Source organism: Desmodus rotundus, chromosome 5 (genome assembly GCF_022682495.2).
Source record: "Desmodus rotundus isolate HL8 chromosome 5, HLdesRot8A.1, whole genome shotgun sequence".
In the NCBI taxonomy this organism is placed as follows: domain Eukaryota; kingdom Metazoa; phylum Chordata; class Mammalia; order Chiroptera; family Phyllostomidae; genus Desmodus; species Desmodus rotundus.
Window position 1 is genome coordinate 44,156,596 of NC_071391.1, and position 17,668 is coordinate 44,174,263.

The window sequence follows — 17,668 nt, forward strand, 5'->3', positions numbered from 1 at the left end:
GAGAGAGTGAGAGATACCTCCTGGGTTTTTATGGCCTGGTGAATAGACGATGATAAATTTTTATGAAATGATACATATTGGAGAAGATCAAATGTGATGATTACTAAAATGTTCAGTTTTGCATTGGTTATGTTTGAGATGCTGATGAGCTATTTCAAGTGATAGGTAGTTGAAGGCTGGAGTCCAGAGATACAAGAAGTCTGAGCCAGAGACATACATGTGTGACCATTGCCCCACAGAAGAGAGATTAGACGGACATTTTCCATGGAAAGTAATTTTGAAAATATTAGTTATAAACAGAGCAGAGAAATAAGTGATTACTGGAAAAATATGTGAAGGGAATAAAGAGAGTTTTTTTGTTCTTTGTTTCCTATGACAGGAAATCCTGAAAGAAGTTTTATGAGGTAGGACATATATGAAGCTCAGAAATGATCTAAACCTTTAGTTTTCAAACTTGCCTGCTTATTGGAATCCCTTGGGAAATTTTAAAAAATACTGATTCTGGAGTTCCACTGCTAGATCTTCTGATTTAACTGATAGGAGCAAGGCCCAAGCAAAAACAGAGAAAGTTTTAAGGTTCCTCAAGTGATCCCAACATGCAGCACAGTTTGAGAATCTTTAATCTAAAGAGAGAAAATACACGTAAACATGCCAGAGAGAAAAACCAGGAGCAATCAGTAGTGAAGAAGCATGAGATTCTGGACCCTTGGTGAATAAGTGCGGAGGTCAAGCAACAAAGAGAAGATGAGGAGGTGGAGTGATGCTTCAATGCAGACAAGAAAAAAAACACAGCTCAGAATACAGACAGAAAAAGTCATCGCTTGTACAATGGGGAATGCATTAGTAAGTGGAGAGCCTTAAGGGAGGACTTCATGGAGGACATAGTGTATCTCGCTTCTTGAAGAAGGTGGTAGATGGCATTTAGTAGAGAAAAAGGGCAAAACCTTTTTCCAGCACTGAAGAAATATTTTGTCTTTATATATTCCACTGTCTGACTTCACTTCACTTTGGTTGTATTTCCCTAAAAGCCACTCAGGGATCCTCATGAAAAGTTTTGGGACTAACGTCTCAAGCACTGCCAGCTTCACACTAACAGCCTTCCCAGAGATGGAGGGCCTGGAGCACTGGTTAACTGCCCTCCTTTTGCTGCTTTATATTATCTCCATCCTGGGCAACATCCTAATTCTCTTCATCATAAAGGAGGAGCACAGCTTGCACCAGCCGATGTATTACTTCCTGTCTCTGCTGTCTGTCAATGACCTGGGTGTGTCCTTTTCTACATTGCCCTCTGTACTGGCTGCCTTGTGCTTTCATGCCCCAGACATTGCCTTTGGTGCCTGCCTGACCCAGATGTTCTTCATCCACTTTTTCTCCTGGACAGAGTCTGGGATCCTGCTGGTTATGAGTTTCGACCGCTATGTGGCCATCTGTAACCCCTTGCGTTATTCCACTGTGCTCACTGATATCCGCGTGGCTCACATGGGCATATCCATCGTCATCCGCAGCTTCTTCATGGTGTTCCCACTGCCTTTCCTTTTGAAGAGGCTGCCCTTTTGTAAGTCCAATGTGCTCACCCATTCCTACTGCTTGCACCCAGACCTCATCCACTTGCCCTGTGAAGATACCACCATCAACAGCATATATGGCCTGTTCATTGTTATCTCTGCCTTAGGTGTAGACTCAGTGCTCATCCTCCTCTCCTATGTTCTCATACTGCGCTCTGTGTTGGCCATTGCCTCCAAGGAGGAAAGGCTTAAGACCCTCAACACATGTGTGTCCCACATCTGTGCTGTGCTCATCTTTTATGTGCCCATGGTTAGTGTATCCATGGTTCATCGATTTGGAAAACATTCCCCTGAGTATGTGCACAAGTTCATATCCTTGGTTTATCTCTTTGTGCCTCCAATGCTCAACCCAATTATTTATTCTATTAAGACCAAGGAGATTCGTAAAAGGCTACGCAAGATGTTCCTGGGATCTAGGCTGTGACCAGGGAGAAAGCTCCTGGAAAGCCAGGTACCCTATGACTTTTTTTGTTATTGCTGATTTTTGTGTGTACTAACTTAGTCCTTTGGAGGATTTCGATTTCCTTCCATACATGGACCTACAATTTGTTATCTGCAATCAGTTGTATGGTATAGTCTGGTGATAACCCACAACTCATAATATCAGGCTGTCTTACCTTGTAATTAAATGTGTCAACAGTTTGCCAAAAATAGCTTTCCTCAGACCTAACAAGGAAGTGGGTCTTTAATTATACCCTTTTATTAGTCCCAATATACTAGTAACATCTGTATTTTCAAATAAATTTCAAAAAACTATTGTGTAGATATCAACCATAGTGTGGTTAGGTATTATGTTACTGGAGATCATAGGTATCACTCAATACTTTTTAAAGGAATAATAGTTTTGAGTATCTTTACATTTAAAAAATTAATGTTATACAGTAGCTCTGATTAAGTGTACACTTTGAAGTAAGTAAGAGCATTCCCGACTCTTATAAAAAGAAACATATATGCTTGCCATATTAACTATGAACTATAAACCATGGAACACCTGAAATTTATAAATTTAAAATCAGAAAAAGTTTTTGAAAAAATTATATGTTGCCATCCCTCGTGCATGACGGGGAGAGGACTAACTTTCTCCTAGGGAGCTACAGACACTCTACATGGACGAAGGCCAGTAGATACTATTGTTGATGGTGATAAACGTGTGCTCTAGAGGCTTTGGGAGTTTGACCCACGATTTGCGGAGATGTGGACTTACATGGCCTGTAGTGAGCACCCAAGCCCAGCGTCTTCAGCATATGCTAGAGGAGAGGACAGGAGGGTGGAGGGTATTAGAAAATTCACAAAGTATAATCCTCAGGCAGTAACAGCCATGAAGAAGAGGAATCCTTTGTAAATTCATACAAATCACACACAGCACAGACCATGCAGGCTTGCAGCCACTTGGCAGAGGAAAGTACAAGGTGTGGGGACTTTCATGGTGTGTAATTCAATTTTATTGGATGGTTGGAGAAGGAAGATACTGGGAAAAAATTATCACTTTTTAAAGCAAACATTCTTTCCCATGCTTTTCTCTCAGAGGATCATAACATAACTTTTCTAAAATGAAGCCATAGGGACACATGATGCCCTAAACATAGCAGAAATATAGATATGAATCTCCTGGAAGCACTTCCTGAGTGCAAATTAGCCAATCTCCCCCCCCCCCCAAAAAAGAATAGAATCCTAGAGATAACAGCTTCAACAATAGTAGAGGACAGGGAAACCTCAAGTATTCTAGCACAAGGTAGGTGTAGCCAAGGTCAGAAATTATACGGTAGAAAGCAGTGTAGAGGAGGTAATAACAAAAATTTAAAGTAAAACAACAACAAAGCACAACAGTCACCCCCAATAGGAGAGGGCAAACACCTGGGCAGGTGGCTTTGAGATGGACTGGTGAAACTGGGAGAAATCTTGACCAGTTCCAAGTCCTTCGCACTTGAGCAAATCAAGCAATGTAGCTCTGGTCCTAAGCACCTGATATTCTCAGAAATGTTCAGCACAGAGACTTTTGTGAAAGAATATAACCTCAGCCTGAAGGAAACCACATGAAACATAAAGATCACTCGAATAAGAGAGAAAGAAGGTCCTGCTGACAGCTGAAAAGGCTTCCCTTCTCCCTTCGTATGGGAAGCAGATGCAGGCTCTGAAATTTCTCAAGCTGCTTGCATTTCTTGGGAGAAAGGCATGGAGAGTTCTAGGGCTGGAACAGAAGGACGGCGCCAGACATCTTCCAGAAACAAACTTAGAGCTCTGAGATGTGGTCTCAAAGAGAGGGACTCCTTTGAGTGTTCCTACAGCAGCAGGGGGAGCCGTAAAGCCATGAACCTGGAAGAGCTACCCCGCCATCCCCTCCCGGTCCAGAGACTCCTTTTCCCAGTCACTGCGGAAAACCTTCTTCCTTCCTTTATATATTGGGACGAAACTGAATATATCGTAAACTAACTCTGTACATAGTTATGAGCAAACAAAAAAGGGAAAATAAATCAAGGACAAAGACTCACCCACAGTCCTTAAAGTCATGCTTAAAATGGGAATCTTAGTTAAAAAAATTTGGGTTTATATCTTCATGCTTCAGTATATATACCTGAATATTAGAAACCACATAGCTGACTTAGGTATTTTTTAGGCTTGTTTTTTAAAAAAATACAACTCTTAATCCTAATTACAGAACTGAGAAGTCACAGAACAAGGCACGGGGACAGAGAGAGTGGGAGCCACCGTGACACGGAAAGTACTTCCATCAGCGTATTGTGCAGTGATCCCTTACTGGTTCTCTTAGCAAGCATACCTGGGATGGCTAGCCTGGGTGGAGGTCTGTGATGAGCCCTGGGGATGTGGAGATGGGCGGAGCCTGGTTCCTGCTAACAAAGGGCATGTGACATTGGGAGATGTTTCCCTGTGTGCCTCATCAGTTGAGTACATGTGTGCTGAGCTCAGCGCTGAATAAATAAGGAATAACTGCAGAAATTTTTTTCAGTGTTGCAGGACTCAGCGTCCGGTTGGTAGTTGGATGAGGACTACTGGGGTGCCCACACATGTCTGCCCATACACACAGTACACATAACCTGTTTATGCTACATATGCATTATAGAAAACATGCAGAAGAGACAGAAAATTAAAAGCTCTTATTTTCTAATATGAAAAAGTAATGCATCATATATATGCATATACAATATATATTATATATATTATTGCTGCGTAATATATATTGACCAGTTCCTTAATTACCTGATTTGGAAAAAGCTTTTCCTCTCTGAGGTAAGTTATATTTGTTCAAAGTGGGATTCAAGCTGTGTACTGACATTTAAGCAAATGAAAAAGTATAAACTTGTGTACAATATTTTTTGTGAACTGAAGACATAGGGGGTTCTTTAAAAACTGACATTGAATAGAAAACAGGATTGGTTTTAAAATAGTGCCCAATTATCTAATTTATACCTCAGTTGTATCTTACAAATCCTTTTTTCTTAGTAAACCTAAACTTGTTTTTCTACTTTATTTGTAAAATGTTCTTATAGATATTTGGGTTCTAAGTGTTGAATGATAGTTCCTGTTGAAAGAAGCCATCGATCTCCATAATTAAGTTAAGTAATTGACATGGGAAATACTTCAAATCTAGTGTCCCTAACACAGTTACATAAGGTTTTAAATTTGTTTAGCAGGAATTTCTATTTTTTGGATTTCAGATTTATTTTGCTTGCCTCTTCAACACTTAGTCAAGAATTTGTTTATTAAACTGCTATCAGTTTTTGTATTAATATTGCAGAAAAGATTTTGTTTTCATAACATCGTGTCAAATATAGAAAATGCCACTTAGCACTCTTTCAGTTCTAAACTGTTTAAGATTTACAGAAGAATTTGACTGTCACCATCGAGACTAAAAATTAAAGTTGATTCTGATCCACGGTCGTTTATAGTCTGTTTTCTATTGTAACAATGCAGATTGCCTTGCAGGACGGTTATTACCCCAGCCCATTGATATAGGATGTTTACCTTAAATACAAAGGCTTTACACAGTTCGAGTGAACAATGACTACATTCTCACCAATGACACTTCTCCACATCGCCCATCACAGTGCACGCACTCAAAACACGATGTAGTTTTGCAGGGGATCCTGAAAAGAAGTATGCATTTATTAAACACGTCTCAGGAGACTTGGGTATACTCCTTCCGTCTCTTTGCCGGTCGGTTTCTCTCACAAAACCCAGTGACTAAATTCCATAATCACTGAGCTCTCGGGCCTAATACTGTGCTGGCCGCATTTTAGATTTCAGTAAATATTGTTGAATAAGTAAATAAGTAAGCTGTTGTGTTTCTTATAAGCAAACAAAATAACAAAACCTTGTGAAAAAAAGAGTTTTCCACCAGAATTATATCCTCTCCCTCCAAAATTCTCCACAGTTTTTAGATCTGGGGTTGAGTAGAAGACTGTATCTACAATACATATTTGGGGCAGGAGGAATGAAGGCTGAAAAACAGTTTGGGGAGAAATTTTCTGAGGAAACATGACTGGCAGTAAATGATATAAGATCAAGATTGTCCAAGAACTAATTCTGTTCTTTGCGTTTCTATTAGTTGAGATCTCTGTCATCTAAACTTTTGATACAGTCTCTTATACACCAGTGTTTTAGGTAAGTGGAGTCACAACTCCAGCAATTTACAGAAAGTTTTGTCGGGGGATTATATTTTCTGTTGAAGGGTATTGGAGGTTTATGCAAATTTCAGTGAAATGTGAAATGCTTAGGTGGTATCAGCTGACCCCTGAGTTACACATGTACAAAACCAACCAATAAAATAATTGCTTAATGGATAATATATCTCCTGTATTTATTTTATGTATTTGATATATAACTTTTCCATGAATAATAGAAGAAAAGAAAAATAAAAAGAAATTTATAAATATGAACACGAACCACATCCACCTACCCCTAGTTGGACACATCTCCAATAACCTTAACTCTGATGCTAGTTGATGGTGGGGGGTGGATAGGGCAGGGGAGAGTAATGAGGGGAAACTGTAATTGAACAATAATAAAAAAAGACATTATCTATTAAAATAAAAGACGATAGACTCTCTGTGCCCTGCTCCTATTTATTCTTTTAAAAGCAGTTTCTGGGTGAAGCGCACTTCTGGTCCCCCTGAATTGGAACTGTAGTAGAGTAGCAGACTTGCCCCAGCAGAGCTGATCAGGTCTGGAGATGGCTGTGTGAAGTGAGGCTGGACCTCTCTGTGGTGCTTGGACAGTAAGACTGATGGTCTGCCACGCCCAGGGGCCAGAGTGTCACCCTCTTCCACCACCCTCCAGTTTCTGAAGGTGTTTCCATTTCCTGGGCTCACAAGCCCTTCCTCAGCTTGTATGAAATTAAATAAGAATTAATTTCATACAAGTCCACATAATATGGATTTGTGGGGTTTTTTTCAATTCTTTATCACATTCTGTTTATATTAACTTTTCTATGAGTCTTCACTATGAGGACTGAGATCAAGAATTGTTTCTTACTCTGTCTTCTGTTCTAGTTTCTTTTCTCTCTCTCTCTTTCTTCATCAATCCACCCAGCATGGGCCCACAGCATGATATAAGCTCCCATGACAAGGCAAGACAAAATAATGAATTCTTTTATTCAGAATTTTTTTCTCATTAACTTCCAAATAGTCCCCTCACTACCTTAGCCTAGACCATATTCAGTGTGTCATTTTCTTAGGTTAGAGGTAGGCCTACCAGGCTCAAAATAAAAGTATTGCCTTGGCTGGTGTGGCTCAAAATAAAAGTATTGCCTTGCTCAGTGGACTGAGCACTGGTCTGCAAACTGAAAGTTCTCCAGTTCAATTCCCACCCAAGGCACATGCCTGGGTTTGCAGGCTAGGCTCCCCATTAGGGGGCGTAGGAGAGGCAACCGCACATTGATATTTCCCTCCCTCCCCTGTCTCTAAAAGTAAATAAATAAAATCTTTAAAATGGAGAAGTATGAAAATTTCTTTTCTCCTTTTTACTAGGCCAAAGTCTAAGTATTTTACCATCAAGAGGGGAAAAGATATGAAATCAAAAAAAATCTCATTAAACCAAAAGTTCGTAGAGAGTTTCTGCTTAAAGCCCAAAACAGGACTGTAAGTGAGGCCTCCTTAAAATGTAAAGTGCAGGAGTGGCCTCAAATTTTTCTTATGTCACCTGTCTCAAAAGAAGAGACAAAACCTAAAAATGTTTTTCCCTTATCCTCTGTAAACAAACAGCGTTTCTAATTTATGATGGAGCCAAAAGAAAGGAAATAAAGTGGAGAGTAGCCAGAGGATCTTCTAAGAGGCTCACATTCTCCTGCCCTTCATCTTTTCTCCTGTTACACCATTGGGGTTCAGAGTTTGGCCTGTGGTCAAAGAATGTCTTCCCATCTCTCCCTGGGGTGGGAATCAGTAAGTGTTTCCCTCATATTCATATAGGAGCTTTCCCAAGCCTTGCCTTTGCATCTACATATTCATTTAAACTAAACTCTCAAGGCATTATAAATTATTATCATTAGTATCATTATTATCATTATTATCATTAGTATCATTATTATTTGATGTTGCAATAGTTCCTGGCATGAATTAGGAAGCTCATTATTTAAATTGACTAAGACCATGTTCTGACTCTAGATCTTTAATACCTCAATTATTTTTCATATAAAATCTTGCTGAGGTATATTCAGTCATGCCCTCAAAATGGTTTATTTAGTGGACAATGACACATATATTGTGAATCTCTTATTGAACTCATGAATGTGTTTTTGGAAACACCGGATCCCAAGTGTTTACATTATCTCCGTTCAGAAATAGTGTCCTCCCCCTGGCACCTGGTGCTTCTCCTTGATATTTTCTCAGCAGAGCATCGTACAGAGATAAAAGCTCTAGATAACTATATGCTCTGTTGGTGTGAGGTCTCTGGCCCAGTTTCACTGGTGAGTTAGGTTAGACCATGTAGGGCATTGCCTTTATTTTAGTCTAGAAGTCAGCCTGAGTTTAGTCTGAGACCCCTAAATTTAGGCCAAAAGATTTCTTATTGAATTCTATTTCTCTGATATCAAGGAAAGAGTATGCAAGCAAAATCAATCTAAGAGAAGGTCTGAAAGAATTATTTTCTAATGTCCCAATTGTAAATGCTCTACTTTGCTTACCCCAGGCCTTTTTGTAACTGGAAATCCTAGTAGGACACAATTTCTAATGTCTCTTATCATGTTGTTGTGTGGAAGCAAATTAAACACCCCAAAAGGGAAAAGAAAGAGGTCATGTATCTAGCACAATGTCAAAAAATGTTATGGTTCAGCTCGTGAACACTGCTTTTCTTGGGGAGGATTAAGTGGTGGGCAGATAAAGAAACAGAGCGGAATTTAAGTTTGTTTTTTTTAAATAGATGTCAACTCTATTTCCTGGTCATGTTTGTTCATATATCTTACAGCAAGTTCTGACAGCGCATCTAATAGGAGAGCAACGGTAGTGTTCATAGTGATGCAAGTAGACAGAGAGGCTGGTACAAATTATGGAGCCAGAGTAGTAGTGAATCTCCCTTAAATGACATACTATCTGTGTTACCCGGAACAATTGACTTAATTCTCTGCACCTCGTAGGACTGTGATGTAGAATAAGTGAATGAATGCACACAAATAATTTAGAAGAGAATAGAACCTGGCACTTTAAAGACTCAATGTTTAGTTATCATTACACCAGTCATATTATTGTATTGTAGAAAATGATTCCTAGCTTGGGCCAACTTTCCTCTGTAAAGTTTTATCTCATCACTCAATTGCCTCTGATACTTATCTTTCTAATAACGCCATTGATGTTTGCTGAAGTTACTACTGTTAGTTGTGTTACAAGTTTTGTCACTTTATTTTCCCCAGTACACATATCTATGCTGTTCTTGATGATGAAATGACGATGATGACAATAATCATGATGATACCAATGGATGACAGCCGGCTACAATAAACCCCAGATTTTAAAGCCAAAAGCAAAGGTCACATTTTGATGTGGCGAAACATGTGGACAATGGCTCGGCGGATCTCCTTTGTCTTGGCGCTATAAATGAGAGGGTTGAGCACAGGGGGTAGGAAAAGGTAGATGTTGGACATGAGGACAAGTATGTAATGTGGGACATGCTTCCCAAAGCGGTGCACTATGGAGACCCCAATCATTGGCACATAGAATGCAAGTACAGCCAGGATATGTGACACACACGTGTTGAGAGCTTTGAGCCGTTCCTCATGGGAAGCAATGGCCATGACTGAGCGTAGAATGAGCACATAGGAGAGGAAGATGAAAACCAGATCCATGCAAAAGGTGGATACAAGCACAAAGAGTCCATAGATGATGTTGACAGTGATATCAGCACAGGCCAGCTTCATCATGTCTGGGTGCAGGCAGTAGGAGTGGGAAAGGACATTGGATCTGCAGATAGGCAGCCTCATGATAAGGAAGGGAAGAGGGAAGAGGGTGACAAAGCTCCGAGCAGTCACAGCAATACCCATTCCAGCGATGACTCCATCGGTGAGCACAGTGGCATAGTGCAAGGGATCGCAAATGGCCACATAGCGGTCCAAGCTCATGGACAGGAGAATACCCGATTCCATCATGGAGAAGGAATGAATGAGAAACATCTGGATGAGGCAGGCATCAAAAGTAATGTTGCGGGCATTGAGGCAGAAGGTTCTGAGGACAGTAGGCAGTGTGGCCATGGACATGGCCACATCACTGAAGGACAGCAAGGCCAGGAGGTAGTACATGGGCTTGTGGAGGCTGGGCTCCATTCGCACAGCCTGCAAGATCACTGCGTTGCCCCCAAAGGCCACAGTGTACATTACACAGAGGGGCCCTGCTAGCCAGGAGTGAGAGCTCGCCAGACCAGGGATGCCAGTCAGGAGGAAGGAGGCAGGATGAGTGACATTGAACAATCCCATGGCAGGAGGAAGCCAGGACACTCTTCAGGGTGAGACCTTCGGGCTTGGAGATTCCTGAGAGGTGCACTTACTGGAGTAGAAGAAACCAAGGAGTGAGAGGCACAACAGATGATGTCTACACAGTTGGAAATGGATGAATTTGTGAAATCACTGCTCTTGGATAAATGTGGGCAAATATCCTTTCTTTATATTTTATGGTCATCTGGCCACACAGGCTGGGCTACTACCTCCCTCTGTTTAATGGAAGGAGAAAGACGTTGACAAATACTTCACAAATATCAATTAGTTACAAGGAAAAGATTTAAATTACATTTTCACAATTTTAATGTGTTTTAGAAGAGTCATTGAATGGAAATGTCTAAAAGAACACTAGGAATTTGAATTATCAATAGCACTTGGAAGTATTTATTTAAATATACCTTTGAAAATGTTTAATTTAGACCTGTTACTGACTAATGAGACATTCCCCAGAGGTGTCTGAGTATCTGGGCAGGGAGAGGGAGGGGCTGCAGGGTGTGGAGGCAAAGACTGTCTCCGGACCTCAGAGGTCCATTGTCAGAGTCGCTGCAAAAAAGCAACAGAGAAACCATATGTTTCTACAGCGGCACAAAGCTGTCCATGCTTGTTAAAAACTTATGGACTCTTCCCTTAATGTTGTATAGGTGCACTGTCACGCAGCCTGTGGGAGGGCCTTGTTCCACATGCAGACGCTCACAGTCATGCCCCCAAAGTGTCCATTACTCACACGGACCCACTCATGACCCTCCACGCCAGCCTTTTGTTAGATCCCACTCACATTCTCATGAAACACTCACCCACAGCTCTCTGTCTCTCACCATTTTATCTTTATTATATAAATGGATTTGCACACTACCTCTTGATTTGTATACTCTCGAACACGCACATGCCCTATTGCGGTCAGTCCACATTGGCCTGTGTGTGGCATTTATGTGTGCATGACACTCAGGTTACACAGAGGGTTATAAGCTCCCACAACTCTTCCACCTGCCCGTCTGTAGAGTTCCACCTCCCCCCGTTATTAACTCACCCACAGTTAGGTGCTGCTTCCCCACCGTGCATCGAATTTACTGTTTTCCTTATACCTATTACATCCTCAATTCCTGGAGTCTAACTGACAACTGTTTCTCTGTGAGAGTGAGTATGTAGTTTGTTTTTCTATCACCCTAATGGTTTGAAACCATTTCATATTCATTTTCTCAGTATGAGTGAAGGTAGAGAGGTTAGAAGGCTTTTCATCTGGAAGACAAATTTCAGGCTTATAAGGTACCCTCTTTTGGAAGAAGAGTTCCAGAAATATACACTACTATTTCCACCTTCTCCTTCCTCTCCAACCTCTAGCAAAGCAAGACCACAGCATAACCAGATTCCTGTTGATGGAAATGGAGGAGGAGGGGGACCTGGGAGCCACAGAGATGCTATGTGATGCAACATTACCAGCCCAGGACACCTCCTGGATTTTCTCTGGCAGTATGGAACTCAGATCTTGCTGTGGTTCCCACAGAGTCAGGGGCCACTTCTCTGTGGGGTTGATCGCATCTCTTCTGGTCCAGGAGCTCAGTCTGTGCATGCCTGTCTCCCGTCCGGGACTGGGATTCCTCAGGATCCAGGACTGACTGACCTCGTTTGTTTCTTGTCCCTCCCACTTAACTACAATCCCATTTTTTATACAGAGCCTCATAGAGGTGATCAGAGAAAACAAAAGAGAATTGAGCTAATGTAAAGGAAACAGAAAGAGAAGGGAGAAGAAAATAGGCTTCAATAAAAGCAGGAATCTGTGATGCCAGAGCCAGAATCATTCTGGGTATAAAAACCTAAGTTTTAGTATTTATGGCAAAAAGTCTACCTGAACAGTCCCAGGTTCACATTCTTTGTCATACCCAGTTCTGGGTTGTCTGGATGCATATGAAGGAAAGAATACAGTAAGGAAAAACTATGCTTATTGAGTACATGCTATTTCCTAGATACTCTGCAAGGGCTTTTGCAGCCCATCAGTCACTCCATCCTTCACAGATGTGGACACTGAAGCCCACAAGGTGAGCTTGCCTCATTGTGCATGCAAGTAGGGGATAAAATCTCCATTAAAAAATTTGTTAACACTCTCTAACATCTTACTGAGATCTCTGAGGCATCATTAAGGTGTTAGAGAAGTCAAAAGGGATAATAGAGGTACACGTTTCTGAATGGAGATATCTCAGTTCCCTTTGAACTAAGGGAATGCTAGATTCAAATTTATGTGGGAAAATGATGCAGAAAATACTCCCATTCTGGCTATATTTCATTTGGAACCCAGCACCTTTTCTTTAACTGAAATCACACAGGAGCCAAGGTGGGTTAGGGAGACAGGTCCTGGGCTGGGGGTCAGGAGGCCTGAGATTTAACCCTGGCTCTGACATGCCCTGGCTGAACGAGCTTAGGAAAAATGATTCTCTTTTCAGTGGACCCTTCTTTATCATTTTAAAAGAACATATTCTAAGATAGTTTATGGCTCTGATGTTCTTTCAGTTTACTTTTTAGTTTTTGGTCATGCAAAGAATGCCCAAGATTTGCTAAGGACGCTGAAAAAAAAGGCAGAACATGGTAGACATGGGGTTGGAAGGATGTGTGGAGAGGCTCCTTTAAAGACCATAGGTTTCAACCTGCGTCATGCATAGTAAAAGAAATGCTGAGGTATGCATAGTTCATCTCGAATTTATAGCTGATTTCTCCTACTCTTTGAACAGCTGGGGGACTTTTACATATTTTATTGCACAATATATAATAGAAGAGCAGTTTGATCTCTTGTCCTGGCTCAGCTTTTGGTTTGCGTCATGGAATAATAGTTTGTGACCACTTTGCTCCTGGATTTCTGAACCTTTCCTGTGTGCTGAGTCCTGCTTTCCTCCCTGACCTTGCAACCAATGTTAATAAATCAGACAATCTTTCATCCCCAGGAGTTGACTCTGGAAAGTGAGCTGGCCAGATAAATACAGTTACAAAATCATTCAGTGGCAGTTCCAGAACAAGACCCCCAAGTCAAGGGACCTTTCTAGCATCTCTGATCACTCTAAGATGCTGTTATCAGATCACCTCCACCCCAGTCTCTCCCTCACCCTACCCCTGTCCCAATTTAACCCTTTCTTGGAGCAGGCTTCAGGAGAGTCATCTAGTGTACCCCTTCAGAGTTTCAGAACTCACCAGAAAAGTCAGGTGACAGATTTCACAGAACAGCACATCCATCTCTCTCTCCCTTAAAGTGAATCCATGCCTGCTGCTTTTATCTCCCTCAAAGCCCCTGGAGAGAGGAGTGGTGCTGACTTTGTGTCTGAAATTCATCAGGAAGGTTTTAGTCTCTTGAGGTTCTTAATGACTTAGGAGAATAAAGCCTGTGCTCCTTAAGCTGAAAAGGAACTCAGCAATTTGCATGACCATTTCAATACCTAATGCAAGACACCATCTGGTAATGAATGGCCAGGCACTATAATGAGAGGAGCTCATAGCCTTCCAAGAGATCTCAGAGTTACATAATATTTGATCGAGCCCACAAATAAGGTCTAATAAAAATAACTATTTTTACTTTTCTAATTTAAAGATTTTATTTATTTATTTTTAGGGAGAGGGGAAGGGAAGAAGAAAGAGAGGGATAGAAACATCAGTGTGTGGTAGCCTCTCATGCCTGCCTGTAGTCTGCAACTCAGGCATGTGCCCTGACTGGAAATTGAACCTGCAACCCTTTGGTTCTCAGGCCTGCGCTCAATCCACTGAGCTATACCCCACAGGGCTCTTTTCCCTTTAGATGTATTGAATAGGGCTAATTATTTTTTAACCCGTTTGAAAACTCAATTTCCTGATATTTCTGGTCACATTCAGATAATAAAACATCGTCTGATAAGTAATTAGAACCCCAGCCTCAGGTGATAAGTGAAGTTTCCCCGTGTCCAGAGTATAGCCTTTTCCCTTCTCCCATTCCTCACTTCCTATCCGTGGTTTCTGACTTCACCAAGGAGGAGGGAGAAGGAGAAGTGGAACCTTCATAATTCTTTACTGCTTCAGTTAGCTGCTATGGTGTTTACTTAGGTTTCTTAAATGTTTAAAGCTGACTTTATTTTGGGGGGTGCCGCTTTCAGAAATCATTCCAGGAAACTTCCCTTTTCTCCCTTCTCCCTATCTTTTACTTCATCTCCACTTGATGTAAACTTAAAAAAAATCATTCTCTGTATGGTTGCTTCTTACTCTATCCACAATGCCAAACCCCCTTGCAGAGCCATATATTTTTCAGGACAGGCGCTAAGACAATTCCATGCCATTTCTTTTTAGCATGTAACCCGTCAATAAAATGGTCAGCCTTCCTCTACTACAACAAATGCCTGACCCAAAACAGTGATGTGTTTCCCATCCAATCCCGCTATCAGAGCAGCAAGGCAACTTTCACCTCTCCATGCAGATTCCCAGACACGAGTAAGGAGAGTCTGTTGTGTCTCTCTCTCCCCACATTTCAGGGACATGTATTGCCTGAGTAGAAGCCTTGAGGTTTCTCTTTTTTGACTCAAGGTAAACTGAAGTGTGCCACCCTTCTCTTCCTCTCGAATGTGTGGAGTGGGATGGGAGACCTAGCTCTTTCCAAAAGATCTCTTTAGAAATATTCATTTAAATTCTCTAATCCATAACTCAGTTGTACCTTAATAAAGGCAGAATTTCTCCATCTCAACACTATTAACATTATGGCCTAATAATTTTTTGTCGCGACGTGATGTCTCGTACATGTAGGATATTTAACAATACCCCTGGTCCTTACCCAGTAGATACTCCACCCCAGTTATGACAACCAGAAAGGCCTCTGGACATCGCTAAATGTCCCCTGAGGGACAAAGGTACTCCTGCTTGAGAACCACTAAATTTGGAGAAGGAGTTTAAAGTCAGGTAACTGGTTCTCTGAAAACTAATTAAAAATTTCCTAATGGTTTTCCATTAAGGCTATAGTGTCCATTATCTTCATGTATTACCCATAGCAAGCCATGACAAGTCCAATTGTAAATTGTGTTCCATGTACAAGTACATCTCAAACTCCTGGCTGATTGGAATTTCTCCTCTCAAAGGCAACCCCCTTTTTTCCCCTGAGCTGCATCTATGCAATTCATGTCTGGTCTGCTCTCTGTTCTCAAACCGTTCCCTCTGAAAGATTCACAGCACTTGAACACGTATGAGACCCTTTCGTACTTTTCCCCAAGGATCTCTCTTTAGTCACAATATGTGTTCGCGTCTTCCTGAACTCCTTGCAGGTTTTCAAATAAATACTCTATTTTATGACTTTGTACTTCTGGGATTTATTTCACATCATTTCCCCTGTGGGAATTCTGCCATTTAAAACTCTTTGTTATGATTTCACTTATATGTAGACTCTAAAAAATGGAAATGAATAAACAAACAAAACAGAAACAGTCTTACACATACAGAGAGCAGAGTGATGGTTTCCAGAGGGGAAAGTGGTTGGAAGATTGGGTGAAAAAGGTGAAGGGATTAAGTAGTTCACAAGGAAAGTTACAAAATAGTCATTGGGAAGGGGAAGCATGTGAGGTACAGCATAGGGAATATAGTCAATGGTAGTGTAATAACTATATATGGTGCCAGGTGTGTACTTCAAGTAATAAGAATGATGTAAATAAAGTATATGATTGTCTAACCAGTAAGTTGTAGATCTGAAAGTAATACAAAAATAATGTTGCATGTACAGTATAATTTAAAAAATAAAGAAAATTACCCTTCTTGGTAAATCCTACAGCTACATGATTCACTATGAACTTTTCTTGCTATGTAATTCTTTCTTAAAAACCCTGGGTCTTTGATATTTCCCCATTACAGAGTTTATAAAATACAAGAGACCCTGAATGCCTGAGACTTACACCTCTGAAATGGGAGGAGCAGAGGACTTCCCTAGTTTATCCTAAGGTCTTTAAGAGGTCATGGTAAGACTGTTTCCAGGAGTGTTAAAAAGTTACAATATGGAATATCACTAACACTGTCAATGCCACTGGATTAACCCTGGGGGCTTGGGTGAAGATTTTGTACTGGGGTAACATTGACAGCAACATAAAGCAAGTCTTCTTTCCTGCACCAGCTACCTAGAGGCTCCTTCCCACACCTCACCCTCATCTGCAGATATTGGGAGCTCCTTGGAAAAAGAGAAATACAGTTTGCCGAGGCCCAGTCCCAGTCTCACAAATAATAATATAAAAGATAGGATTGAGACTGAGAAAATAACATGATGACCAACACAGTCAAACAATGAACTTAATCCTTGGAATTGTTACACAGGTTTCACAAGAACTACTAAACTGACCAGCAGATGCTAATGCCACCTAGAGATCTGCAACAGCAGAAAGCCACCACCACTTCTAGGCTGGAGAGTTAATGGTGGTGGTGTTGGAGTTGGAGCCAAGGTGATCTCAACCAGCAGAAGCTGGAGTCGTGGATGAGACGCAATCCACGCCAGAGACTGCTTTAGGTGGGAGAGTGGACAGAGGGGCATGCCCCCCATTAGCCAGTGCTTCCTAGCAGCTGAACGCATCTGGAAGTCCACTGACAGTGGCGTTTGGGGTATTCGTAGAGTGATATTTTGACTCCTGTGATATGCTGAATAGCTGCAGAAGAGTATGAGTGGATCTTAACCAGGCCTATCCTTGGTAGAGAATAGAAGTATAATTCATTCATTCACCTCAGTCTTCACGTATCTCTAGCACTGTAAAATGTGTAACTTCCCGTGGGCTTTGACCATGATAGTCAGCACCATGTAAGATGTATCTCACTGTGGTTTGTGAATGAGAGTAATTGGACTTGAGTTCTGAGGAGTAGAAATCTTGTTGTATGAAATGATCTTTCTCACAACCAAATAGCCAGAGTTTTCTGGGAACTACTTCAAGACTGGCACACAATCAAAACCTACTTTTTTTCTAAAACCTTACCTACTCAGGTAGAATTGATGACCTTCTTTAAACAACAGTGTTCATTTCTGCCATGAAAGCATTGACTGCTCTCTATTATAGCTGGCTCTGCATGGTTCTGTAGACTCCAGTGGAGCGATAATAGTCTGGGGAAGAACCGGATGGCCGTAGGATGGGGCTTTGGTATGGAAATGAGTGTCTTTTTCTTAATCACAAGCAGTTAACTTTGGGATAAGACAAGATGCAGCTGAGAA

At 41.2% G+C, this 17,668-nt stretch overlaps 2 protein-coding genes across 3 annotated transcripts; one reads left to right on the plus strand and one right to left on the minus strand.

Annotated features, from left to right (window-relative positions):
• Nucleotides 1-422: 422 nt before the first annotated feature.
• Nucleotides 423-4,230, plus strand: LOC128781105 (olfactory receptor 51I2). Its single transcript, XM_053925654.1, has one exon. It carries the CDS (start codon nt 1,045-1,047, stop codon nt 1,987-1,989), a length of 945 nt encoding a protein of 314 aa, XP_053781629.1. The 5' UTR covers nt 423-1,044; the 3' UTR covers nt 1,990-4,230.
• A 4,763-nt stretch (nt 4,231-8,993) lies between these two features.
• LOC112317646 (olfactory receptor 51I2) lies at nt 8,994-13,719 on the minus strand. Of its 2 annotated transcripts, none has more exons than XM_024574724.3 (2): nt 13,675-13,719; nt 8,994-10,549 (listed from the first exon to the last, which is right to left on the minus strand). In XM_024574724.3, exon 2 carries the CDS (start codon nt 10,477-10,479, stop codon nt 9,541-9,543), a length of 939 nt encoding a protein of 312 aa, XP_024430492.2. In that variant the 5' UTR covers nt 10,480-10,549; nt 13,675-13,719; the 3' UTR covers nt 8,994-9,540. The 2 variants fall into 2 exon arrangements, with proteins under 2 accessions (XP_024430492.2, XP_045039531.2); XM_045183596.2 differs by having other exon boundaries at nt 8,994-10,712; nt 13,675-13,691.
• Between the last annotated feature and the right edge of the window lie 3,949 nt (nt 13,720-17,668).

Coding starts and splice junctions, on each gene's coding strand:
- LOC128781105 (XM_053925654.1), top strand. CDS start 1,045: ATGAAAAGTTTTGGGACTAACGTCTCAAGCACTGCCAGCTTCACACTA.
- LOC112317646 (XM_024574724.3), bottom strand. CDS start 10,479: ATGGGATTGTTCAATGTCACTCATCCTGCCTCCTTCCTCCTGACTGGC.